Source organism: Diaporthe amygdali (assembly GCF_026229845.1).
Source record: "Diaporthe amygdali strain CAA958 chromosome Unknown NODE_3_length_2959817_cov_65_330692, whole genome shotgun sequence".
Classification (NCBI taxonomy): domain Eukaryota; kingdom Fungi; phylum Ascomycota; class Sordariomycetes; order Diaporthales; family Diaporthaceae; genus Diaporthe; species Diaporthe amygdali.
In genome coordinates this window covers 929,211-955,147 of record NW_026517023.1, presented here as the reverse complement: position 1 = coordinate 955,147, position 25,937 = coordinate 929,211, and the positions used below count along the sequence as shown (strand labels likewise).

The 25,937-nt window shown below is 55.6% G+C and overlaps 9 protein-coding genes across 9 annotated transcripts; 4 read left to right on the top strand and 5 right to left on the bottom strand.

Moving 5' to 3' along the window:
- Positions 1-204: 204 nt before the first annotated feature.
- J7T55_002686 (uncharacterized protein) lies at positions 205-1,355 on the top strand (the record flags this gene model as incomplete). The annotated part of the gene is made up of 3 exons (XM_053137785.1): positions 205-490; positions 542-993; positions 1,044-1,355. 3 exons carry the CDS (start codon positions 205-207, stop codon positions 1,353-1,355), a joined length of 1,050 nt encoding a protein of 349 aa, XP_052998555.1.
- A 1,653-nt stretch (positions 1,356-3,008) lies between these two features.
- J7T55_002685 (uncharacterized protein) lies at positions 3,009-4,445 on the top strand (the record flags this gene model as incomplete). The annotated part of the gene is made up of 2 exons (XM_053137784.1): positions 3,009-3,208; positions 3,275-4,445. The coding sequence occupies 2 exons, from the start codon at positions 3,009-3,011 to the stop codon at positions 4,443-4,445; spliced, it is 1,371 nt and encodes a 456-aa protein (XP_052998554.1).
- Positions 4,446-5,912: 1,467 nt separating this feature from the next.
- On the bottom strand, positions 5,913-8,221 carry J7T55_002684 (uncharacterized protein; the record flags this gene model as incomplete). The annotated part of the gene is made up of 6 exons (XM_053137783.1): positions 5,913-7,008; positions 7,076-7,484; positions 7,555-7,693; positions 7,746-7,823; positions 7,880-7,978; positions 8,030-8,221. The coding sequence occupies 6 exons, from the start codon at positions 8,219-8,221 to the stop codon at positions 5,913-5,915; spliced, it is 2,013 nt and encodes a 670-aa protein (XP_052998553.1).
- A 4,072-nt stretch (positions 8,222-12,293) lies between these two features.
- J7T55_002683 (dna-directed rna polymerases i ii iii subunit 10) lies at positions 12,294-12,749 on the bottom strand (the record flags this gene model as incomplete). The annotated part of the gene is made up of 4 exons (XM_053137782.1): positions 12,294-12,354; positions 12,427-12,513; positions 12,591-12,649; positions 12,714-12,749. The coding sequence occupies 4 exons, from the start codon at positions 12,747-12,749 to the stop codon at positions 12,294-12,296; spliced, it is 243 nt and encodes an 80-aa protein (XP_052998552.1).
- A 284-nt stretch (positions 12,750-13,033) lies between these two features.
- Positions 13,034-16,077, top strand: J7T55_002682 (sporulation protein; the record flags this gene model as incomplete). Its single annotated transcript, XM_053137780.1, has 3 exons — positions 13,034-13,383; positions 13,436-14,220; positions 14,327-16,077. The coding sequence occupies 3 exons, from the start codon at positions 13,034-13,036 to the stop codon at positions 16,075-16,077; spliced, it is 2,886 nt and encodes a 961-aa protein (XP_052998551.1).
- Positions 16,078-16,856: 779 nt separating this feature from the next.
- J7T55_002681 (uncharacterized protein) lies at positions 16,857-18,539 on the bottom strand (the record flags this gene model as incomplete). The annotated part of the gene is made up of 1 exon (XM_053137779.1): positions 16,857-18,539. The coding sequence occupies one exon, from the start codon at positions 18,537-18,539 to the stop codon at positions 16,857-16,859; it is 1,683 nt and encodes a 560-aa protein (XP_052998550.1).
- Positions 18,540-20,869: 2,330 nt separating this feature from the next.
- Positions 20,870-22,297, bottom strand: J7T55_002680 (uncharacterized protein; the record flags this gene model as incomplete). The annotated part of the gene is made up of 5 exons (XM_053137778.1): positions 20,870-21,407; positions 21,559-21,691; positions 21,762-21,844; positions 22,029-22,119; positions 22,273-22,297. 5 exons carry the CDS (start codon positions 22,295-22,297, stop codon positions 20,870-20,872), a joined length of 870 nt encoding a protein of 289 aa, XP_052998549.1.
- Positions 22,298-22,852: 555 nt separating this feature from the next.
- Positions 22,853-23,254, top strand: J7T55_002679 (uncharacterized protein; the record flags this gene model as incomplete). The annotated part of the gene is made up of 3 exons (XM_053137777.1): positions 22,853-22,867; positions 22,956-23,101; positions 23,185-23,254. The coding sequence occupies 3 exons, from the start codon at positions 22,853-22,855 to the stop codon at positions 23,252-23,254; spliced, it is 231 nt and encodes a 76-aa protein (XP_052998548.1).
- Positions 23,255-23,476: 222 nt separating this feature from the next.
- On the bottom strand, positions 23,477-24,807 carry J7T55_002678 (naringenin 3-dioxygenase; the record flags this gene model as incomplete). The annotated part of the gene is made up of 2 exons (XM_053137776.1): positions 23,477-24,497; positions 24,608-24,807. The coding sequence occupies 2 exons, from the start codon at positions 24,805-24,807 to the stop codon at positions 23,477-23,479; spliced, it is 1,221 nt and encodes a 406-aa protein (XP_052998547.1).
- Positions 24,808-25,937: the final 1,130 nt, after the last annotated feature.

Here is a 25,937-nt window from a genome sequence, read left to right as displayed (position 1 = left end):
GCCTGTCTCACACTATCCTGGACCTCCTCGTCAACTTCAATCTGCAAACTCTCACATCACGCCGCTATCACGATGTCTGTTCTTGCACCATAGCACTGCGTCTCGTCGTAGTGTGCTTCATCTTGCAGTGTCTCCCTCCAACAATTCTTCTCCTTGGTCCCCTTCGCCCCAAAGACTCGTTCGTACTCTGTTTCCAGAGACAGTATGCTTGAATCTCCACTAGACTTTCCTCAAGTCTGGCAGAAGCCTGCCTTTCCTCTTCTACTGGCAACGCTCCAAAGACTTCGCGTCGATCCGCCAGCATGGAATCTCAAGGCCTCCCGTAATGACATACTCAAGCACCAGGAAACGCCTGTACAGGACCCCCGGGAGATCGCTGCCTATCTCTCCACAATCATCAAGAGCCCATTGGGCTGGCTAGATGATGATGATCGAGAGACAATTTGGGACGAGGCAAGCAAGCGCTTCTCAGAGCGGTGTGGACGAAGCGGTAGGTCCCACATCTTGCTGTAAAAACCACTCGGCTTACGCTGTTGATTAGCTATGAGCGAGATCACCCGCCGATGGCCCTTCGAAGGCGATGCGGATGACTCCTTCGACCTGATCCTGCGTGAACCGGCATTGACGGGTGACAACCTCGGCCTCAAGACCTGGGGCTCCTCCTACGTCCTTGCTCAGATGCTGTATACCATTGGCGAGACTTCGTTGGCCCACCTCTTCGGAAAGGGGGTCAGCCAACCGCGACCAGCAGTGCTCGAAATGGGATCAGGGACTGGTCTCCTTGGCCTGGCAGCTGCGGCTATTTGGCGGACTCGTGTTATCCTCAGCGACCTCCCTGAGATCGTGCCAAACCTCGCCCACAACGTCGAGAAGAACCTGCAGACAGTGCAGGGCCGAGGTGGTAGTCTCGCTTCCGGCGCTTTGACATGGGGCGGGGATGGTGACGAGATAGACCCCATCCTCTTTACTGAGAAGAATAGCTTCAATGCAGGTGTTGGACTGGTCTCCAAGACACATTTTTGATGGCTAACTTTTGTGTCTAGGCTGTCATTGTCGCCGACCCTCTCTATGATGACCACCATCCTGGACTTCTCGCCGGTGCGGTTGACGACCAGCTCAGCTTAGATGCCAATGCCAGGGTGGTGATAATGGTACCGCAGCGAGACGCCGTTACAGTCAATCTTCTTTCAATGCTTCGACAAGAGTTGGCGTCGAAAACCACTCCCTTTGTTTGCCTCGAGGAGACAATCGTGCCGGGGCGAGATGACTGGGGCGCAAGTGAGGACGAAGAAGCCGGCCATGTCAAGTGTTGGCTGGGTATCTTTGCAAGGCAGAATGTTGTCAATAAAATATGAGATTGCAACTTTCTCAGCCGAATTGTTGTTCCTCCTGTCGGGCTAGATGCTATTGTCACCGTCTATGTCACCTTTCTTTGCGTCCGCCCGTTTGAAATTACGTGATCCCCTAGATGTCGACCTCTGTGAACAACACCGGACAAGTTCGGAGCTACAGGTTGGACTCGGCCGCTTGTCCACCCAGGTGGTAGATGTTCAAAATTCAGACACCTGCATGACTTTCAGCTGTGTCTGACTGGCATCCAGCGTTTTTCGTATCATCCGAGCAGCTCCATAGCAAACGGAGCTCTCTACTATCTACGGCCCCTGAGCCATCTTTACTGTCTTCGTGGTTTCATGCCACCCGACCAAATTTGCCAAAAGTTGCGTCTTTTCTCCTGTCGCTCATCGGGCCAAGAAATGTGATACTTTTCACATTCCTTACTGCCTAACGACATTTCATCTGGCACTGCCATTTGACTCAAAGTCCCATTTCTCCACTTGATACTACAAGTATTTTTCTAATAGCTATTATTGCTTCCACACATTCTGTGTGATACACTTTCTTCAAGTGACCATTGCCATTTTTTTCAGTTCGACTTCTGATCTAATTCAGCGCTTGCCTGAATTTGCGTGATTCTTGCCCGAACGCTATCATCTTTCCACCCTGCTGTTTACTCGCCTCATCGGCTTCTATACTTTCCATTAAGTTTTGCCATTGCCCTTGCTCAAGTTCTCCAACCCATTTCTCCAACCGAAGGAACTCTTCAGGCTCCGTCCCTTTCCTTCAGTCCCGTACATTAAGTCAAGACAGCGAGATTTGTCCTTGAACCATAGGCTGTTGTGACTTGCCAGAACTTGTTACTCACTACATGGCAGTGCTGCTTAGTTTCACCTGTCCGAGATCCGACGGTGGTCAGCGACTCACCACCTTGGTTGCATTCATAGTTTGGACTGGCTTTGCCTGTCTGCTTAAAAGACTCGTCCCCCAACTCCAAGCAACTTCCTCCTCACATCTGCTCCGAAGCAAACACCACTTCGACGAAGCCAGGAAGGGTACCCAAGGCTCGTTTGGTGCAGCAGTCGATCACCAAGTACACAATATCGCTCATCTTATTTCTCGATCGGACGGGTAACTCGTCTCTCAACTCATCCAGGACCTTGAACTTGTCGCTTATAAGTTCATCCATCAAGTGTCACAGCATATAAGCCTGCAACTGTAGGACTTGCAGATAAGACAGCACTGACAATTTACCATTACTGTCATCAATCAGCTGCCTTTCACCTTGTTCACTGGTAACGGCCAATTTTAAAGTATTTTGGAAGGTACCTGCCTTTTACAAAGTGAGGGTTATTTGGATAAGACATTCACTGCTTGGAAATGGCAATGTTACCCAATTCACTAACATAATATTTACGTCTTCAGAAGCTGGGTAGTTCCGACGAAGTGAATATTGTTCATACGACAATATCTTTATGGACACGTGAATGCCAGGCAATCCGCTGACCATTTCTTAAGCGCAGTACAAATTCAAGGTATCCTCTCACCTTCTTTTCGAAGTAAACATTACCACGCTAGAGCACGTTCATTGACGACTTTGGCAGACCTTGCAGACCTCTACGAATCAGTTGCACTTGACCATCAGTGGTCAAGGTACACACATTCACATCATCATGGCTGACTTCAAGATGGTGGAGAACCGCAAATACAATAACGAGGAGATCAATTACGTCAATGCACGAATACATGCCGGCTGGAACCCCGAAACCATCGCCAAAGCCTTCAAGCAGGACCATGGCGAATACTGGGCTAATCGGGAGTTCACCAAGAAGCAGGTGGCCTACATTCGGTCTACCTATAAGACAGCGCCAGGGTTTGTATATTATACGCCGCATGCCAGGCTATCTTTCGCAGGTGCTCGCTAATCAGAGTATAATAGTTTGATCCAGCCGTATACTGGGCCTATCCCCGAGTTTCCCAGGTCACCAACATCGGAGGAAAGCCCCGAGCCCGTCTCAAGCACCAACCGCAAACGTAAGCGAGCAGTAGAGTCCGCTCAACCTCGTTGCTCGAGCGCCCGAGCCTCTGTGCACCAGGGGGCCAACAGCCCCATCGCCGGATCGTCACATCAGTGCCAGCAAGTACAGCCCCCACACGACACGCCTACTGGCCATGGGGTTCAGAGCCAGGCCCTGGCATCCGGTTCGCCGAGCGCTCCCCCAGCCAGCACGAACGACACACCTGGTGACGAGTTCCTGAAGGAGCCTTTCGGCATCGACGTCGACGCTGGCGATCCCTTCGCCGAGATCAACTATGGCATGGACGTATTTGAGGCAGGCACGGCCGCGGAAGACTTCAGCCTCGATCCTGATAACCCGAACCTGATGGGTCCCGCCAACCCCGGCCAGGGCTCGAGCATCCCCGACGTGCGTACTCTACTCCCAGACACCCCTCTCCAGTCCATCGAGGGACATCAGTCCGCCACAGCAGGCAGCACCAACAACGCCAACTCGGCCTACCTAGCCACGCAGCAGCCTGGCTTCCCAGGGCCCCAGCTCCAGTTCCCGCCAGGGTGCACCCACAGGGGCGCCGTGGCGCGCGCGGACCCCTTCGGCGTGTGGTACTTCGACCCGCACGACAGCTGCCAGATCCGGCTGGGCCACCGGCACGAGATGGACGGCGGCGTGTACTTCACCAACGACATCGGCGTGGTGCAGAGCATGCTGGCGATGCACCAGACGGAGGCTACCGGCTTCATGCTGGGCGTGGCAATGGCGGCCGAGCACCTCCTGACTAACAACGATAATAACGGCACCGGCGGCGTCCAGCACCAGGCCCTCATGCGCCGCGCCACGCAGATCGTCTACAACAACATCCCCGCTGACATGCGGGACGGCTTGCGCCTCGCGGTCCCTGAACCTGACGTCGTGCGCCGCCTGTCCGAGTTGAATCGCCGCCTGCCGCCGGGGCACTTCCACGACCCGTTCCAGAACCGCGTCGTCCGGTATGACATGGCTCGTGACTCGGAAGCCCAGGATGGTGCGCAGGGACGTGCTGATGGAAGCAAGAGGCGTCGCCTGGGCACCGATTCTTCAGGGCCGCCTGTTTAGGTCTCTACGACTCTGAGCTGGAAATTTTGTCATCTTGGACAGCTCTGTGGTACAATCGGGTGGGAGGCTTCCAGCCTGAGGAGTGCGACCTGGAGTTGGGACGAGAAGTAATCCGAAAGAGCCCGGGAAAAGGGGGTGCTTGGAAGCATGACGTTTGCCGCCTGCCCTATCTTTACACAGGTTCCCACCGAGATTGACTTTATGCGCCAAGATCCACGGCTCTGCGCAACGTGTTACAACAATGTGCGATTCCTTTTCAGTCCTGACAGCTTCAGGGCCCACTTCGACACCCAAGTGGCATCCGAAGAAGGCGATATATGATTATCAAAGGCAAAGGCATGAAACTACAACAATCACTCGGCCATTGACCAATCAGCGCCCACTGACACCACCCATACAGTCTTGCCAGGAGGTCCACTTGCGATGTGTTATTCAAATCACTTTCCCCGAGGGACACGATGAGTTAGGAGCGTAGTATGGAGACAAGAACATTGGCGGATGTAGGACTCTACTCGTTTCAGTGGGCTGGACAATACATACGGGGATGGGCAGAGAAGTCGGGCTACGGATTGGGGAATGTTGCTATTTGAGGAAGGGAACAGGAATTCGTCGTAGCCCTACAACGAAAAATGCCCTATCGACGAGGATGTCCGCCAGACTGTGCGCTTCTTGAGTTCCGTCATCATGCTTAACCTGTAATGATTCTGGTTGTTGAAGAGGCGTGGGCGCATAAAGTCCCGTCGCCACACAGGGACGCCAAGGAGGTGTTGGCTCGTGGATGAATGAGCGACGCTGACAGCCTTGTAAGCTGGATCAAGACTTGTGTTCCCAGTGCAACAGTCTCGCAAACCACATCACATTACAACCTTACGAGGACAAGAGTCGATTCCAGTCCAAGAGAGACGTAAATATATAAATTGACGTGCACAATGTCCTGAATCCCCCGGAAAGCTCCATACAAAACTGGTAGAGATATGATATATATATAAATGGTGGACGTAAAAAAACGCAGCAGAAAAGTATTTTGCCTTCCACACCTATGAGCAAAAAGAGCGCCAACGACAACTAAAGCCATCCGAATAGAGGGGGTATCGTGCTTTGGAGCGAGAAACGAGCTGACTGTAGAGAGAAATGGGAGGGAGAAGGGTCGTGCGTGTATATGTATGTATGTGTGCGTGCGTGTGTGGAAGGAAGTCATTGATCGTTAGATGGCCGCTCCAAATGTGCAACTTTTTGGCAAAAATAAATTTCAAAAATCCGCCGCCGGGGGTTGTGAATAAGGGATTTGTCGGTCATTGGGTGGGGGTGTCACTTCGGTTGCCATGTAGTTTGGCCCAAAGCATCCACACCTAAGACCGAGGAATAAAAAAGATTCATGACCTTGCGACAGAATCGCATGTTGCCATGGAAGCAGTTGAGAGCTGTGTCTCTCCGGGAGCGTAACGGCCCCCGGCCCCGCTCATCCTCTCACACAGCAATGCTGACATTCTTGCGGTTCTCAGCCTCCTCGATGGGGAAGCCGTAGACGAGCCGGAACAGGTCCCTCAGGAACGCGTACTGGCCGGATCGCAGCGTCATCCAGCCCACGCTCTTGGCGACGTCGGCGGCGCTGACGCGCTTGCCCCGGCCCGGCAGCGACGCGGCGGTGCGGAACGTCGTGTCGGCCAGCACCAGGTTCTTGTAGTTCTGCAGCAGCGTCGCGTGCGCCGGCAGCGACCCGAACGACCCCGTCGGCAGCTTCTGCACGAACGCCTGCAGCGACGCGCCCGCTGCGCCCGCGCCGCCGCCACCCTTGCCACCGTCGCCTGCCGCGTTGCCGCTGCTGTCCCGGCTGAAGCCGATGTTCATGGCCGCCTTGAGGATCAGCATCTTGATCCGCGTCACGTTGATGTCCTCGGCCGCTGTCGCTGTCGTCGCTGTGCTGCTCGTCTTGGCGCTGGATTGTGAGTAGCTCGACAGGTTGCTCGCGCTGCTCGACCACCTGCCGCCGCGCGACCCGCCCTGGCTCCCGCTGTCCTGGTTTGTGCCCAAGACGAGGATGTTGGGCATCTGTGGACTCTCGCTGCCGGGGGAGATGGGTGTGTCGCCCGTATCCTCGAACTCGGTCACGGGCGTCTCGGGCACGGGTGGTGGCTGCTTGCTGCGGCGTGATGGCTGGTCATCCGCCATGCTCTTTAGGCTCTCGCGTTTCGAGTGGATGGAGGAGCGGCTCGTAGTCGACCGTACGTCTGACGCCAGGCCCTGCTGGAAGAAATTGATTTGGCTTGGTCGTGGGGTGCCTCGGTCCGGCCTGACCTGTGTCCAGCCTTCCCTGAAGATATCGCACAGTTCCCAGCAGGCTTGCACTGCTGATCCTAGGAGCTCCTCATCGGGAGCCTTTCCGTCACGAGAATTCTGCCGTAGGCTGAACAGCATCTCGGCCAATGACCAGCATGCCCTGAGGAGCGAATCTGTCTCTTCCGCCAGCTCGCTTCGTTGCTTCATAAGGCGGTGGCAAAGCGTAATGTAGAAGTCTAGTGTCCTTTCGCGGAATGCTTCTGGCAAGTTCCGGCTGTCCTGAGCACTGTAGAGACTTTTGGGTAGTGGTCAGATGCTGTGCTTGCAACAGATACTGATGGGGAGAGTCTTACTGGTTATTGAGCTCGAAGCTGACTCTGAGCACAGAATCGCCGATCTCGTCCTTGCGTTGTCGCACATCAAACAGCGACTGACAAAAGTCTCGACACAGGTCCAAATTCGCCCGTCCGTTGAGCATCTCGACGGGTTCATCCCGGCTGTTGTAAAGCTTCTGACAGAGCTTCCAACAACTCTTCCAGGCTTTCTCGTGGGCGTCTGGCGTCCCGGAACTGTTGAACACACGTTCTCGGTGGATGGAGCTAAGGTTGGCTAATGTGTTACACAAGGTCCAGCATTCCTCCAGAGCGTCTCTCAAGGCTCTAATCTCGGGCTCCTCTTCTATCACCGCTGGCGTAACGAAATGTTCGCTAGTGGCAGAATCTGGTCCAGCGTCGGTCTCTCCCTCGTGAATTTCTGGAATCACTATCACATAGAGTTAGTCTACGCCAGCCGAAACTTCAATCGCAATACCTACATTCGAGACTGCTCGTACTGCTTGACCGTAAACGGGAGGCATCTCCAAAGACATCGTGTAGCTTTTGTGCCTGGGGTGTGGCGTTGTCCAGAGAGTATCTTGACGGTTTCACGTTTGTCGATATTGGTGGAGGCGTCGGGTGGTTCAGAGCGTTGTCCTGAGATTCTATTCAGCCACAGAAATTGTGCCAAGATCACAAGTCATATTACCTTGGTAGAAGGTTCGCTCTCGGGAGGGCTGATGATATCGACCGGTTTCTCAGCGGACTTGTTCGGATCTGACGATGCCTATTTCCTCGTTTAGCTTCTTGGACAAACTCTATCTAGACTTCTGCCCAACGCACCCATTGATGAAAACTTTCAGGGGCATGTATAACCGAAATTGCCTCTTCGCTCGAAGTCGTCCGCATGGCATCGGGGAGGTTCGTTCTCAGCATCTTGAGCTGCGAGGGCATTAGCAAAGAGCTGCAGCGCCTGCGCGCAGGATCCCATACCTGTGGAGGGCTTTCAGGCTCCGGCGCCGAGGGCTGGTCGCTAGTCTCCGACAGCGCTTCATCGTCGATCTCCGTAGTCTCTGTGCCGTTCGAAGTGACGGGCGAGGGGCCGACGATATCACTGGAAGGGCTCAAAAGATGTGCGGAGTGTGGCCTCACATACGAGGTGGGCCGAAGGCTTTGGGAATCCATTGGAGTCGGAGTCGACCTGAAGGGGTAGTTCGTGGTCAGCATTGAGGAGCGACGGGAGGCACAAGCAAGCAGGAAGCACATGATGACAATTGGATATAGCCCGGCACGTATTCAGAAGGCATCACTGACATATCTTTGAACGGAGAGAAGGCAGAGATTAAATTTCCCGTAGATGACCTCAGTGGTGCCTCGAGAGCCATGACTGGGGAACCACAGAGCCGTAAGTAATCGGAGCCAGGCGAGGCTGATATGCTATTGTCGTCGTCAAGGCGCGGGACAGACAGACGACGGACTCAGAATAACATTCAGGGTTGACCGGTCACCGTGCGACCACGCTTGAAGGCGGCGGTGACGAGGGCCCGCGAACCGGCCGTCAGGCGAAGCGAGGCAGACTGGATGGTGTTGATGACGGTCGCCGGGTGCTGGACCACCAAAATTTGCCCAGTTTGTAACAGCGCACCTGCTGTGGAAGCTCCTTGAGGAAGGACGAGACCGGGAGGAGGGGCAGGTGGCTGTTATGAGCTGCAAGCCCTCGATGTCAAGGTAGGGTTGCTCGCACTAAGGGGGAGATGCAGCTAGACAGGGACAAGGCTCCAAGATCGCCAGCCGATGGAGCAGACAAATCAAGAGGCGGCTTGAGGGGGGACTGAGGTGCCGAAAAGTATTTGGTGACAGGCCTTCCAGAAGATTTCGAGAGAAGCAATAGATGGAAAAGCCGGGCTCGCAGAGATCTGCACCAGGCGGAAGGGGCGTATCTTAACCGGGGCCTGGCTCCGTCTCGTCGGGTCTCGCTTCAATATGACTGGCCCAGACGAAATCTCGCACGAAGCAGTAGAGGCTGGCTGAGCAAAAGGACAGAAGGCAAACCGGAGGGACGCTCACGTCGCGATAGTGTAAGAAGTTGGCGTCGCTGCTGCAGCAAGAAAGATGGACTATCTCGGTGGGATGCGCCTGAGCCTTCCGGGATTAGGTTGCGCGAGTATCTGCAGTCAGTATGCGTGGGTATCCTGCCAGAGGATTCCTTGATCGAGTCTCGACCAGTGGGAGGTGCTCAGAGCCTCGTCGACGTGCTGCCAATGTGATTCGTGCAAGCTAGCTTAAGGCACACGAGACACAAGAGCTATCCGGAGCTCAGCTCTTTGGAGGTTATGAGGGGCTCGATGACGGATGATGGGGAGAATGGGACCACAGGCGTGACAGCAACTTTCAGAGAGGCTGGACCGGGACGTGTTGTTTCCCAACGCGACCGGATCACAAAAGATGTTTCGGCGCAATCAAGAGCAGACCCTGGCCGGAGTGTCGCAGAAGAAATGGAAGTGGGTGAAGGGGTCAGTTGTCTACGGGTTCCCAATGCCTCAATGCTAGTCGTTGCGACGTGGATGTTTCTGTCGCGGTGCGGTGCGGTGCGGTGCGGTGCCATGCGGTGCTGTGCTGTGGTAGACTAGACTAACGATGGGTTTAATGTGGGAATTGACCACTTCAGCCTGCAGGTGCGCGTCGTTTCTCTACCTCTCCCTTTGGCCCCGAGCTCCTCTCGACGGCGGCGCAGCCAGTAGGAGGCCGGCAATGTGCCGATGTGGTGGATGCCCAAGGTTGTCTACCACTGATGAGCTGCATGAGACGACAGGCGTCGGCGCTTAGAGGTGGTGGTTTAGCTTGGTGGCATCGCTTCATCCAGCAAGTCACATCTGCGGTGCCTGGGCCACCCCTGTCGATAGCATGCTGCACTCGTGGTTAGGATGGGGCACCCGGAAGACTTCCTGGGCAACCTAAAAGCCATCCAGGCCGAACCATGACTGTCTCTGCCTCGGTGCGAACGTCCCAGTCGGTCGGGTAGCAAGCAGGGAGATGGAGCACGGCCGACCAAGACACGGCGATATCTTTGCCTGTGAGCCAATGGCATTTGGGATGTTGGGGCTACGGACGCCGGCGAGACCCAACCGGTTGGCTTGCTGGTTGACTGGGTAGTCAGTCTGTCTGGTCCTTCTTCCCAAGACCTTGACTGCCCTGTTTTGAATGACACATGGCACGAACAGAATAGAGCAGAATTAGGGTGTGCCACAACACCAAGACTGTGGTCTCCGGCACAACCTTGGTCCAATTCGGGGAGCCAGCCGTTAAGCCACGGGCGACCAAATGCTGTGCTCCCGATCATGTTGGGCGCTACTGTGCGGTACAACTTCTTGTGCCACAAGATGGATTGATGTTGGTTAACGCAAAAGTTCCCGAGAGAGGTAACTGCTGCCTTGGCCATGGCCAAATCGTGATACGTAATGACCGGAATATTTGAGCCTCCTTCGTTGCTTCTTTTTCGCCGCTCTCAGAAGCCAGAGAGAGGCCTCGGCACCGTCTCTATCTGCTGCGCATCACAATTTCTGACGACGATCTGAAGACCCCTCCCTCGGTGGATCTTGGTGCTGGCTTGCCTGGTGCAACAAGCCCGTAAAGAGGCGTTCTATGCACCCGATGGCCTGGGAACCGCATCATTCTGAGTTTAGCGCACACCTATATTTGGGCCTTTTCCTGCCCATCCTGGGGTCATCAGGGCAGATCACCCCACTGCCTGCGTGCCAGTCTGTCTGGGAAGAAGCAAAGATTGCGCTTGAGCAATGGCGAGACGCCCTGAGCTCGTCCACAATGAATTGGCGACAGGCTCGGAGTGTGGATAACAGGAAAGGCAAATTTTCGGAATAGCGGAGCAATACATAATAAATCGTTTGCTACTGCTAGGCTGAGCAGGGCTGAGCTCGGCTCGGCTGTGCTCAGCAAGGAGGGATGTCTCCGACTTGCTCGACGGCCACTGCTCTCATCATTGCTCAGGACGGAGCCAAGAAGTGATCCCCGCCAACTCCTGGTTGACAGTGCCTGTGGGTCATCCTTCTAGCGCAAGAGCTTGACCCCTGCCATTGAGACCAGTGAGTTTGGCTGGGACGAGTGAGCTTTCAGAGATGCTCATTCCCCAGGCACACCGGTACATCTGGCATTGCCGTCTGACAGCTGTGTCTCTCATCACCTTGCCATTCGGCCATCTGCTTGGTCGCCCTACGGAAAGTTTCTTGCTTGAGGCATCCAGACGGCCGCCTTTGTGTGCGTCGTATGTGGCAATTAGCGTGGGGAGTGACGAAGAGCACACCGTCGAAATTCAAAACTGCATAATGCGATTGCGCAGTAGCTTCGGACTGCAGTTTGCGCCTGCGCCGCACGGGAGCATGTCAAGTCGAGCGCGTGAAACAGCTGTCCTGCATGTTGGGCCGGCGCATTGCATAGTGCTTCCTGATGCGGCCAATATCTCCTTGACGACTCCTCCGCCGAGGCCCATCTGCTCTGTCGAACCTCGACAGGTCGGATGTCCGCAGTGGTGGCGGACGTGGTCCCAATCTGGTTGCACCTTAGCCGCTGGGAAGGGCTGCATGCTTTTTTGATTTGACAGTGACGCGTCGAAATTGATCCTGCGTCGCGGTAGGTAAGAGATTTGATACGAATTGGAATTGAAGTAACAAACACGTCCTGCGACCAGCGATCATTCAGCAAGATCGTCGGAGCTCAGCGAAATGCAGCTGGCCACTTTGCAAAGCCGCGTCTGTTGTTCCAATCGTGTGGTCAAGAAGACGGCCACGAAGCTGGCCACATGCAGGGGCAACATAGAGAGACCGCGGAAGCGGCCCAGTAGGCAGTTCTTTTGTGTTACCAGTGTCTATTAAACGCCGAACCGTGGGGCGCCTCCTCTACAGGACCTATCCTCGTCATAAAGTGACTTCTGCAGAGTCCCTCCAGGATGCGAGCCTGTTCTCTTGTAGTCATTCCGGTCCAGTCCGGCCTTGGATCTGCTGCATCTCCTCCCGAGACGTGGGCGTAGTCGGTTGCCCCAGATCATGAGCCGCCATTGTCGCGGCCATGGCCAGGCTGGCTCGATACGATCTGTCGGTTTGCCGCCACGCAGGCTGATCTCGCCATGTCCCTTGTCGTCGCTGTCGAATAGAGTATGCCTAAAGCCATTGTATTCCTCTCGAATCCGCGGCACACCTGAACGCCACGCAGTTAAACCTTTTGCTGTACACCTCAAGCCTCAACTTTATTGGGGGTGGTCATGAGCCAGGCTGCTCTTCTTGACCTCGCGGCCGTCGGGAGTGTACCTGCGAGCAGTCAGTCACAAGTCATCTGGGCGCTAGTTTCGATGGAGGATCGTAAAAAGGACCGCGGCCTACTTGAGCAGCTTCTCGATCAGGTCGACGTGTGTCATGATCATGCGACGGCAGCAGTACCGCTTGCAGCCGAGCTGGTCCATGGCGTCTCTATTGCGTTGCATCATGTCGCGTCAGTATAGTGTGGCCAGAGAGAGTAGCTCCAACGTATTCGGGATTCCTCTTACCCATCAGGGACGTTCTGGTCAATCAGTGCCAGGTAGCGCTCCCAGAGATCGCCAGTCACCTGTGCTGTAGTCAGCCATTCTGCCTTCCTCGTAGGGCCTGTCGCGCTGGGAGGGCTAGCCAACCTTGCCGCAGGAGAAGCAGCGGATGGGAATAATCATCTTGATGACTATCTCCGACGACAAATACGCAGACTTGGTGGCTCGATGCGAGGTGCAGGTGCTGCGATGCGGTTTGGATTGATGTCGAGGAGCGTAAATGGTCCCGCGCCTGGATTTCTTTGAACAGGCCGCGAGAGGCTAGACCCACTTTTAAATTCTTATCGCTCCCTTATCGTGATATTTTTCAGCGGCAGACCCCTTGTACCTGAGTTTTTGCAGACGGCTATGCTCGCCCAGGTTCTCCTGCTGATCCAGCCCAGCACAATTCCTCGAGTTCATTCACCATGGCGTCCTCAAAGTCCCAGGCCAGCAAAGGTGTAGACAAGCGGAAGAGAGAAAAGCTAGACCAGGAGGACTCCTCACACAAGAAGAAAAGGAGACAAAAGCACCAGGACAAGCACGACGAAACCCCAAGCGCATCGCCCAGGAAGAAAGCAGCAGCGCCTGCTGCTGAGGACCAGCACGGTTCAGAAGACGATTCGACTTTCAATGACTTATTATCCAAGCACAACAAGCCACGGACTCAATCGAACGGCGAAAGCACAAAGGCCAAGACCCTACAGAAATGGAGGATCTCGGAGCCAATGGGTGGAAGAATGTCTGATATAGATCCCATTTTCAGTGCCGATGAAAAGTAAGCCCAGTCCTTCGCAAAGCTTTAAGTTCAATTGTGTTGACACTTATAGGTCTCTCCTCGTCGCCTACGATACCTCCCTCCAAGTATACTCCGTTGCCGACTCTCTTCTCGTCCGCAGGATCGCCCTACCCCTGATCGGCGCAAACAATGGCGCACCCTACCTTGTGGCTGCTGCTCTCTCCCAAGTGACAACAGATCTAGTTTGGCTTGCGTCTTCCGACGGCAGGATATGGCGGATAAACTGGAGGACAGGAGCTGGCACAGAGAATTGCCTCCAAACGGATGCAGGTGTCATACATGACATGACTCTTGGTGCCGTCACCGTCAACAAGAGACCAACCGACATCCTGTATGTTTCAGAGAGTCTCAAGAATGGTCACAGAATTGTGGCATACGACCCATCTGATCTCGCCCAGCCAACGAGCCAGGTGTTGAAAAAGCAGTTAGGAAAAGCGACCATTCTGCGAACCACAAATGGGGGCAGCATCCTTACCGCCGCCACGGGGAACACGCTGATGGTGGGTGCTGCACGGCAGAAGAGCGTTGGAAGTATTGTGGATCTGGCCTACGACTTTTATTCCATTAACACTAGCGACGACGTCTGCTGTCTGAGCGTGAGGCTCGCACCAAAAAAATCAGGCTCGAAGAAGAAGGCCGCACATGAGTCCAGCGAACCTGTACTGGATGTTGCTGTCGGAGGTGTGCGAGGAGCCATCTACATATACTCGGATCTGCTCTCGCAATTGCGAGCCAAATCGCGGAAGGGCCTTGAGGTACCAAAGAAGCAACATTGGCACCAAAGGGCCGTCCATAGCATTTATTGGTCACCTGACGGTATGTTTAGAAGAGTCCCTAAGTTGGAATTCCCTCTACTAACGCTACGCAGGTAACTATTTGATATCTGGAGGCTCAGAGTCTGTGCTTGTGCTTTGGCAACTAGATACTGGCAAGCTTGATTTCCTGCCTCACCTCGCAGCCAGCATCGAAAACGTCGTAGTGTCTCCCAGCGGCGCCTCTTACGCTGTCCATATGGATGACAATTCGACAATGATACTTTCTACCGCCGAGATGAAGCCGACGACCTACGTATCTGGGCTTCAATCATTGGTCTTTGACGCTCAAAAACCAAAGGACGCACTTGTGGGTCGAATTTTTGAGGGTCTTAGAGAGATTAATGCACCACTAGCAGCAGCCATTGATCCAAAAGATCCGTCGCAACTGCTCATCTGCGTTGGAACCAGCCAGCAGGCCAGTCGGACTGGACCTCTACCCGTTACGCCGTTCCTTCAACGGTTTGATCTGGGCTCGTTCCAAAGCATATCTAAACAGCCCCTGACGAGGACGAATACCACGGAGCTGTACACTGCACCAAATGGCTACCCTATAGTCGAGCCGCGGGCGTGCCAGCTTGCGTTCTCCTTTGACGGAAGATGGCTTGCCACAATCGACGAATGGGAGCCACCAGAGCGAGACACAAACGCACTCACCGAGGGCTCAAACGCTGCAGCAATAGAGTATTCGCGTGAGCGTCGGGAAATCTACCTGAAGTTCTGGGAGACGAAGGAGGATGGGACGACCATGGAGCTATCGAGCAGGATCAATGGTCCTCACTCAACTCGGCAGTCAGATGAGGTCTTCGACATCGCTGCAGATAAGGTTTCCAACAAGTTCGCCACGGTCGGCGAGGACGGCGTCGTGCGGATATGGTCGCCCCAACTCCGTGAGCGTGACGGCCTGACGACCACTGCCCCAAACGGCCAGGCGCTGGTTAGCTGGTCATGCGTTCGGACGATTGCCCTTGGTGAAAGCACAAAGTCGCAAGACGAGCTGTTGCCCTTGGGTGGTCGGGCAACGTACAAGAAGAGCGGGGCCCTGACATACTCCGAGGATGGGTCGATTCTTTTCGTTGCTTACGGTCACTACAACGAAATCGTGATTTACATCATCGACATGGAGTCGGGTGAGATCCGCAACACCCTCCACGATATGTGCAAGGGCGCGATCCGATCGCTGCAGCTCTTGACCTCGTGCCTTGTCATCCTCTCAGAAGACCTCGCAGTCTACGACCTCGTGGCAGACGAGCTCCGGTACGGCGTCAAGCTGGGACAGCGGTCCGAGCCCGCTGCGCGACTGACGCACCTCGCGGTCGACCAGACCTCAAAAACCTTCGCCATCTCCGTGCCCTTCCTCAGGGGGGCCAACGGCCGGCTGTCCCGCGGCGCCGTCTCGGAGGTGGCCATCTTCGGACTGGACGACAACGAGCCGCTGCTCATGCAGAAGCTGCCCCACCTGCTCACATCCGTCCTGCCGGCCGCAGGGTCCCCGGGCTTCATCGCCGTCGACTCGGCCGCCCAGATCTGGCCCATCACCGAGGGCGCCGACTCGAGCAATATCGCCCGCCCGCTCTCTGAGCTTAAGCTCGACGACTTGCCGGCCGACCAGGAGCCTGCCGCCGAGAGCACCGTTGTCCTCCTAAACGGCAACGGCGATGACGAGGAGGAGGCCAGCGATGGCGAGCAAGAGGAGGCAATGGACGTAGACGATGACGATGACGACGCGCACGCCGCTGTCGTCGCGCCGCAGCGGCTGGCTGAGATCTTCGACGCGGCCCCTGCGTTCGCGATGCCACCCATCGAGGACACCTTCTACCAGGTGGTTAGGCTGTTCGCGCAGAAGCCTACTGCGCCATGAGGGGGTAGATCAATGCAAATGAATCGGAGGGACTGTGCGTCTTGAATAATTGATTGGCCCTTGGGTAAATGGGCCATGGGAGAGTAGAGGCCGCCGGGTGAAGGGAGCCGCTCACCCATTACAATAACAGGCCGCGCGCCTATGAGGACATCCGCGTCTCGCCCCGGGCAGAAGACGAGCCGTCTCATGTGGCCCGGTTAAAAGGCCGCGTCGCCGCAAATCGATGCAATCAAAGGGATTGTGGGGATGGTTGAACGAGCGGATGAAGCCAAGCAGAGTGAGAGGGCCCATCGGTCGGGGAAAGCTATAGAAATTATCTTTCAGGGAGCTGGCTAGGCAGCTGGGCCCTTCCTACATGGTTAGATACATGGATCAACACCGTTGGGCAGAGGGGGGCCAACAGCGTCGATACCCTAAGGACGTCCAGTCCATCAGCCGTCAGGTCTGACGGTCAAATGAAAAATAAGAATGAAATTCAGCCGTGTCAAGTCATCCAGTAGTTCGCGTGAATGCTGTCTCGTGCTTCTGCTACCCACTCACAATCCGTCAGATGAGAGATCCTAGTTTTGCGGGTTACAACAAGTTTCATTGCAGCCTCATCAGTCTGATGGAGGCGGATGTAAACACACCTATGGGGAGCTACGCTTCTTTGACCCCAAAGCACCATAGAACATGATATCCCCCCCCCTAACCTCCAACACAAACATGCATACAGTCATTATCGACAGGCCTCACAAGCTTGTCCACCTCCACTTCCACCCCACACACCCTTGCCCTTCCTATCTCACAGCAAAGCTGTCCGGGAACAGTATCCCATTCGCAGCAGCCAGAACCATCCGCTCCGCATCGCCCTCGGTGGCATCATCCTCGTCCCACGCCAGCAGGCCCGTCGCCCGCAGCGCGGCCTCGCCGCCCGCTTCGTTGACCTCCTGCACGCCGGGCCGGCCCATGTGGAAGCTCTCGCCGCCGCCGCCCGCGAAGTCCGGGCCCGGGAAGCCCAGCAGGAAGGCCTTTCGCTGCCGGGCCAGGAAGAGCGCATTGGTCTGTGTCAGGGGGCAGGCGGGGATGTAGAGGAGTGTCGTTGAGGTTGCTGATGAGGATGTAGTAGAAGAGGGCGGTGCCGAGGAGGAGGATGACGAGCAGGATGATGACGGTCTTCTCGAGCGCTGTGGGGTGGGCGGGGGTGTCTGCCCCGTGGCGGATGGCGGCATGGGCAGTGTCGGGGTCATGGCGTACGCCACGTCCGGGTGGAACAGGACGTAGTCGCCTGGTCGTAGAGGTGGGACTGGCACGAGCGTCCTGTCAAGGAGAAGGTGAGGATGAAGCAGCGCGTTGATTTCCTGTGAGTGGCACGGCTGCGCGCCGTGGAGGATGGGGCTCTGCGACGGCGTCAGGTCCCAATTTGACGGGTCGAGGAAGTCCGCTGCGCGCTGGCCCTTGCCGACCCATGGTTTCCGGGGCGAGAAGAAGGGCCTCAGCAGCCAATAGGCCGTCACCAGCCTCACCGGCAGCGCACAAATGGCCATTGGTGCTGTTGCTGGCAGTGATGATGGTGAGCTTTGCTGACGGTCCGCCGTGCCCAAGGAGAAGATGCCTTGGAACATGCGAAAGACACTGCAGGTGTTAGCACCATTATACAGATCGCTGGTGGTGTTTAGCCTGGTACTGATGTCCCAAGGGTCCCAATCCTCCCAGCGGCCTGTGAAGATGTCCCGGTATGTTCCCCTCTGCGAGCGCCCGCCGTAACCGTCTGCTTCCCATCTTTCGACACTGCCGCCGTCAACTTGAGCCTTTAGAGGTAGTGAGGGCTGAAACCTCTGAGCTTCTTGAGGGCTTCGATGTGAAATATGCACACGGTCTGCATAGGCCACCGGGAAGTTTGTCGTGATGCGTGTCCGTGAGTCCACCTGACTGTCAACGCCGTCGCCTCCCGATGACGTCCCTGGTGCGATACAGTGATGCCAACAGCCGTTCATGACAAACTTCTGTGCCTTGAGCATGTTTGGATGTGCTCGAGCCTTCAGCTGCGCAAGACTCCAATACAGCTCGTAAAGTTGAGAGTCCTTCGGCGACGAAGCTCTGGTGTGGGGGTTGTCGGCTATGTATGCATCAAGATCGCTCTTCATAACCAGAGCCTCGTCTTCTGGAACGACATTTCGGATCACTGCTGCGCCTCGGATTTTCAAGTCTTCCAAGAAGGTATCTCTTTTGGAAGGAGCCTCAAGATCCTGGAAGTCGATGGTGGGTATGACGGTCCTATTCGCTTCGGCGATCATTGCAACCTCTTGTCGAAGTTGCTTGAGGAGACGACCCCAAGACGCCGCAATGGCGGTCTCATTGCTTGATATTAGATCAGATTTGACCTGCGCGAATCTTTTGGGAAGAGACGGGATGCCATCCTGGGGAGACATCGGGAAAACCCTGATCCTTTTGTAAGAAGCCTCTCTGAGGTTCGTGAGCATGTGTGTAGGTGTAGATGACTTTACTGCCATACTTTCCGACATGGGCGAGCTCTTGGCAACAATTTTCTCCATAGACCGGTAGAGAAGACCTGATACGGTCCTCTTGGTCGAAGAAGACCGGCATCTTTTATACACTGGTAAGCCCCTGGCATTGTGCACTCGGGACGGGCCATGTATGCAAGGAGCACAGGATCCGACGTGCACTTGGGGGGACACTAGCTGCTTGCATGCCTTCTTGTGAAGCTGTGTTCTCCAGGCATGTGAACTTTGGCCTGAAACTCTACACCGGTCGGCATAAAACTGGAGCTTCAGTTCTGAGAAAGAGGCAGATCTTGGAAGGAAAAGGGAGTTGCACAGCTTCTGTAGGCAGGCCTGATAGCCGCGACGCGGCCCGCAACGCCGAACGCGAACTCTCTCTATGTAGTATTCGCAGCAACCAATGGGAGAATTCGGATACCTCCATCGCGTAGGGCTGGGTCCCTCATATGGGTCGACCAGACCGGACCTCAACACAATAAACGTGCTGCGTTGGTGCTTTATTGACGTCCCATCGGTCCCTGAGCCGCTGGAGATTTATGTTGCACATATGTACGAGTGATTTTAGCCAGAACATGCTTAAACTCTTTGGGCCCATGCTCATTGTAACCAAGTCACCTTAGCTTCGTGAAGCCAACGGATCGATCACTTTGAGTGGCAGATTGTGCTACCACCCTCTAGCATCCGGGCCAACGTTCATTCGAAGAGGCCACCGTTGCAAGGCTGGCATTAAAAGTCAATCAAGTAGGGGAGCATGGCGCAGTGATGGAAAGCAGTAAGCAGATCAGCCCGGCATTCCTCTCCTGCCGCTGTCGGAAAAATACAGGAGCGTGGCTCAGGTGGATCGACACCTCCCAAGCTGCAGGATTTCTTCCGCCCGCGGGCTTAAGAGACAACTCACATGAGAGGATGATCAGGAATGCGTACCCCGCTGCCAATGTCTAGTTGCGTATGTAGCTGTGTGGTGTTTCGGGCTTGCCGTTCCATGTCGCAGATACATGGTTGTCTTGTGGCGTCGACATTGCCAAGACAAGTGAACTCGCTGGCCTCGAAGGTTGAAATAAACTAATACATTGAGCCGCGAACGAGCGAAAAAGGCAGGTGAGCAGCCAATCACTAGCTCCAGAAGGCCGGTTCTGTAGTAGCGTTGCAACCTGCCGCGGAGGTAGCCCGGGAAGGGCGGAAAGCCTTGTCAGGCACTCCACCGGCGAACTCACTTCTGATAACTATTCTCAAAGCAGAGCTCTATTGAATGTTATTGCCGGTGAGAAAAGCGCTGAAGTGGGTCTCTAGTCGATCAACAACACATGTTTCGGGTCAAATTGCGTCGGGTCCGAATTGTAGCGCTCCAATCCTAAAGAGAACAAGGTGGATGATCCTGGCGCAGGGTCTCGCTGGATATTGGTTTCTCCGGCGACATAACCTTGCCGTCCAGCTGTCCAGCTGTCCAGCTGTCTACAGACGGGCAGACAGGCAGGACGATGAGAAAGTCCCAGGACATCCTGGTTCCCACCGGTGTACAGAGTATTCGTGAGTTCGGAAACAATTGCGAAGATCCGTCCCTGGAGGGAGGCCAACATTCGGGCTGTAATGCTTGTCTCATGCAAGTTCGACCCAATTCAGTGTAGCCAAGCTAAATCTGTGATACAGTAGTCTTTTCCCCGACGGGTGAAAGCTGTCGTTGTTGGCTAATTCCGTTAAGTAATTATGAAATCTCGCCCTGGTGTTGCTGGTTACTGCACGACTTACCAAGATACGAGGACCAAAGATCCAGTGCAGTCCCGAGGTCCTTGAGTGAAGCCGGCGAACAAGTCTCTTGGCGATCGGGATTTGGAGACTCGGTGTGGGCTCGGACCATCTAGAGCAGTCCAAAACCAGCGAGTGCAGCACATGGGTGACAGGCGGAAAAGCCAGATAAGATAAGACCTCAAAAAGAGTCCTTTCTGAAAAGTCATGTTCGGCCATCGTTGATACTATCTGTTTGACCCAAGGCGCAGGCCAGTGAGTGTTCTTGCGTTTGAGACAGCGGTCGATGTCCCAGTCGGGAGTATCGACCGAGTACGAGAAGCGTGTAGCCTAGCCGGGAGTTGAGTCGAATCGGGAGTGCCCCAGATAACACCCTAGATGTTGGCCAGTTCACCAACGATCCAGCAGTGGCCAACAGCTCCCAAAACGGGGTATGCGGCGTCACAAGATGGTCCATTCCAGGACATCCGACGCCGCGGCACGGGGTTCAGGCCGAGATAAATGGAGCAGCTGCTGAGCTCCGCCGGACGTGGTCTACTCGCATACCATCAGGTCCGCTTGCTCCGCTTTGATCGACGAGATGCAGAAGATGCTTCAATGACACCCTCCTGCTTCCTCTTGGTGGCCACAGACGAGGTCGTTTTGGCGGCCGCCGCTGTGTCCTTCGGGGTATCTGCCGGTTGCTTGGGTGGCGTTCTTGATGGGGCATCATTGATGAGAACGTAAGCAACTCGCTCCACGTCTACTGCTTTGACGCTGAGCCGTTTGGCAAGCTTCTGTGAATTTTCGTTAAGCTCTTTATACTCCTTGGCATTGTACTTGATGGGCCCTCTCTTCCCATTGTTGCACAGCCAGTAGAAGGCCTCGTCCGCGAAGAAGATGACGTTCTGGGGGTCGTGGACAGCCAACAGCAGAGACGCGGTGGCTGGACCAATGCCTTTCAGTCTTGTGAGCACATCAATAGCTGCGGATGCGTCGGCTTCCTTGCTGTATAGGTCCAGGGCACTCGTTGCGGTATCCTTGACGAACGACTCCTCGTTTGAGGACACGAGTTTCATGAGAGTTGGCCGGAACTTTCCATGCTTGCTGCTGACAGGTCAGATGGCGGGTCCAACGTTGTCCAGGTCAGTCGCGCTCCCCACTACTGGTCAGGAGCGGAGGGCACGTTGGACAGCTGCTCAGCGGAAAGAGGATTGGGTCAAAGGGGGACCCGAGGATTAGGCGGGCAAAGACGCACAGCTTCCATTCGACTAAAGTTTTGACATTCCCTAGCTGCATAGTACAGCTGGATTTCGTGGGGGCGAACATGGCAGGGGCCTCCACGTAACGATATCGATCTAGCTCTGCAAGAGTCTTCTGGCCAGGTTTGGCTATGAATCCTGATCAGCCTCCAGGAGCATATCAAATGGAGATGGAGAGGCCGAGACCCTTCTCACCCACCTTTGGAGACAGATAGGGCCGCGATGAACTGGTCATATCTTGCGAGGGCATCGTGGAATTCCTGCAGGGTGATGTCCTCTGGACTGGGGCAGGAGTTGTCCACCATATTGTTCTGCAGCCTCTTACTTTTCAAGTATGAGGCGCAGGGTGGTACTGGCAGCCGACGAGATCTGAGAGGCAATAGCGAGCCCTCGTTGTTAGGATGAGCTTTGGCCACGAAGTACTGTCGCAACCAGTCGCGCTGCACTACGCTGCGCTGCACTGCACAGTACGGCACGGCACTGCACGGCACTGCACTGCGCGATAGGCACGGCCTCGGCGAAATATCTTGGAAGCTGCAGCAGGCCAACAACGAATGCTGTAAAGGGTCGAGAGCTGGAGAATTGGGACGGCACGACGGTCCGTACGCAGCAACGAGATTAGCCAGCAGCAGAATAATGAATGAGTTATGGTTGAGTTGATTGCTTTGGCTGATTGTGGAATATGGGGGATGGGTGATGGCATGACATACAGAGGGAGAGTTGGGCGAATGGCATGATATGTGTTCGTGCTTGTGTTTGTGAATGTATATGTATATGATGCTTGAATGAGGGTGACGAATTTGATATCCCCCTTCAAGGTTGATCACCCAGTTAATACAGGTCGGTGGATGGTTGAGGCTCCTGCTGACCAGCGTGGACCCTTGGTGCTGCCTTCCCTGGGGCAGGGAAACAGAAAACGGAAACGGACCAGGCGTGCCAGGCAATTAGGCTGTGGTCCGTGCGTCCCCTCGGGGTTTCCCAGTCTGGGCAGGGTCGAGGCAGGGTCGTAGGGTCGTAGGGTCGAGACTTTTGGTGATCAGCAGGGGTCCAGCGCAATGGGAGTGGGAGTTGGAGTGGGAGGGGGACGGGATGGGGCTTCTAGAATTCTGCCTGACCAAAAACTCGCTCCTTTTTTTCCCTCCTTCCGACTGCCAGTTTTTCTTTTCCCGCCGTTTCAGCCTCGTCGACCCAATCTCCATCAACAGCGACATCATCCCACAATCCACCCCAGGATTACATTATTTCTCACAACCACCACACCAACAACCCCTCCAGAACACTCTCCTCAAAATGGGTGGCGGAAACGTAAGTCCTCCACTGCCGATCACCCCTCTCTCCCTCCCTCCCCAATCGGCTGATCACTGTCCGCTGACCGCCATGTCCACACACACAGGGAGCCAAGTCTGCGCAGAAGCGGGAGCGTGCCATGAAGAACGCCGGCAAGGAGGCCAAGTCCCAGCTCAAGGTCAACGAGACGGCCAAGGACATCCAGTGCAAAGTCTGCTTCTCGACCTTCCTCAAGACCTCTCGTGCTCCTGCGTACGCGAATCCCTCTCAACCCCCGATCTAGCACCCGCTCTGCAAAGAACTCTCCTGGCTAACAGATCCGTATCAAATAACAGCCTCACCGAACACGCCGAGAACAAGCACTCCAAGTCTCTGACTGAGTGTTTCCCCAACTTCACCGCCTAGGTGGTTGTCTCTGACGGGCGCCAACGGTAGTGATGGTAATGCGGTAAGGCCGAGGGGTTTTATACGACGGAGTTACGAGCATAGAGCGAGGGGCGTATCCTACTTTTTGATTTGGAAATTTGAGGACGGGAACAAATAATGAAAGCCTCAAAACACACAAAAATAACTGGGGATCTGTCTGCCTTCATGGGCGCTTTGCCATTGCCTGACTATACTCTCAAACTAGTGGGCCCTCACAGCCGTGGCCTGAGGACCCTGCCCATCACCTCCCACCGGCACGGGCGGCGACGGCGGCGACACTCTTGCCTGCGCCTGCTCCTCCCTGATCTGCGCAAGTATATCTGGGTACCACCGCTCCCCAACATCAGGGTGGCTCTTGACGCGGTTCCTGAGCGTTGCCTCGCCCAGCGTGCGCGCGACGCCCCCGCCGCGGAACGTAAACTCGACATCATCGAGCCGCCGGCCCCCGTTGGCCCGCAGCACATCCTCGCGCAGCCGGCGCACCTCGCCGGGCACGACGCCGACGCCGACGCCCTCGAGGTCCTCGAAGGTCGTGTCGGGCTCCACGCCCTGGAAGAACGGTATCGAGAACCGGCTCCCCTCCCCCGCCCGCGGGCTCAGCACCCGGTGCGTCGTCGACGTGCACACCCCGCGCGTCAGCGCCTCCATCCCCTGCCCGATCGCCACCACCAGCGTGCCGGCCCGCGGCGGGCAGTCGATCCACTCGCCCCGCGTGTTCTGCGCCTGCAGCCCCCGGTGCCCGCTCGCCTGCAGCAGGTAGCTGGTCAGCATCGAGTCCTTGTGAGGGCCCACGCCCTGCCTGCTGCTGCTGCTGTCGTCGTCGTCGCTGCCGCCGCCGCTGTTGTCGAGCCCCAGCTCCCCCGCGTCCGGGTACCGCACGATCTTGAGCTTGTGCTGCTGGTCCGGGCTGCCGACGTACTTGTCGAACGCGCGCGGCGGCAGCCCCACCGCCTCGGCCACCAGGCTCGTGAAGCGGACCGACACGCCGCTCATCAGCCGCATGTACTCGGCGTACGTGCTGCGGAAGCCCGGGAGCACGCTCTCCGACGGCCACTGGTTGGGCGCGAGGAGGTTGTGGTGCCGCGGGGCGTCTGGGCCCGGCGCCGGGTGCTCGGTCGACAGGTCGATCTGCTCCCGGTGGTCTATCTGGCCTGCTGTTATCTCTGCCGCGAGGCGGCTGTATCCTAGGAAGGAGGGCGCATTCTTCATTTCAATCTTGAGCCTGAGGTGATTGCATGTGTGAGTTTGAAAGTAAATGAGTGAGTGAGTGATGAGTGAGCGACTCATCATAGACTGTGATTTGTCTAAGATGGATGAGTCGTACCGACTTACTTTTCCTCGAGCGGGATGTCGAAGAATGCCCTGCCCTGTGAGATGACTTTTCGGAACAGCTCGTCTGAGATGCCTACGTTCTTGACGTAGAGGAATCCGACTTCCATGAGAGCCGAGCGAAGGTCTTCCAGGAAGGCCGGCTTGGTCGCTGGGTCGTCGGCCAGGGCCAGGTCGAGCACCGGGATGGATTTGAATGACATCTTCTCGTCGTCAACCTATTCCCTGACTTACAAAACCTTCCCACAGCTGAAATTAATCAATATCTTTTCAAAAATGCCTGAGTTTAAATGTATGGGAAGATCTTCAAGGGCTTGCGATATATGGGCTGATCAAGATATTCTGATTCCAACAATAGTTGGACGGGGGTTGCGACTACCGTGGAACGAATTGCGCAATCCCTCCTCGCCCGGCCCAGCAGATCGGTTCACCCTATCCCACCCCCGCAGCCGATCGGCCGGCCGCCAGGTCCCCCGGAACTCTTGGCCCCATCCCACCCGGTCGACCTCGATCTCGACCCACCAAGCACGTTCGGACTTTCCCGACACCCGCCGTGTCACATATACACGTACTCAGCGGCCGCTGGAGCCGAAGTTGACCAATGATTGAGCTTCAGATTTCTGTGCCTGTGCCTTCTCTTGGTAGGACAAGCCAAGGCCAATGGGGAATGCCACAAAGCTTTGACAGCATTGTTATGTAGAAAACGTGACTGGGAGTTCAATACTTCCAAAGAAGGCAATGGTTCATTGGAGCCATGGAACCAGACCCTGTAAGATGGGTTCAGGTCATCGTTGACGTAGCGACAGCGGCACTTACGGACTGAGGTCTTTCTCGGACGAGCCGCTCACGAACCTACCACATCTATCATGAGCATTCAAGTAGCTCATTCAATGAATCAAAGACATGCGGACACTTCACACCATTGTCATGAAAATTCCAGTCTTGGCAAAGTAGACAATGTGGGTAAATCAAGGCATGATAAAATAAATGCAACACGAATCCCCTCACTCTTATGCGACTATCAAAACCTGGATAACATCCAGCTCGTGGTATTCACGACTCATAGAAAGCGCCCCAAAACCTTGCTACTTTTCTGCTCCCAAACCGAACATCCCTTTCTGAGCCCCCATCGCGCCTCGTACAATGCTGTCGCTCTCGTTGCCCACCATCTGCACGTCAATCCCAGGCGGGCCGAGCCTAGCGGGAGGGAAATATTCTGGTCTCCCCTTTCTCTTTTAAGCCCTGTCACAAATTCTGTTCATCTCACACGGTCCGGATGAATGAGCTGCTTCGATGGTTCTCCATCGCAGGGCGCGCTTCAGCACGTCCCATC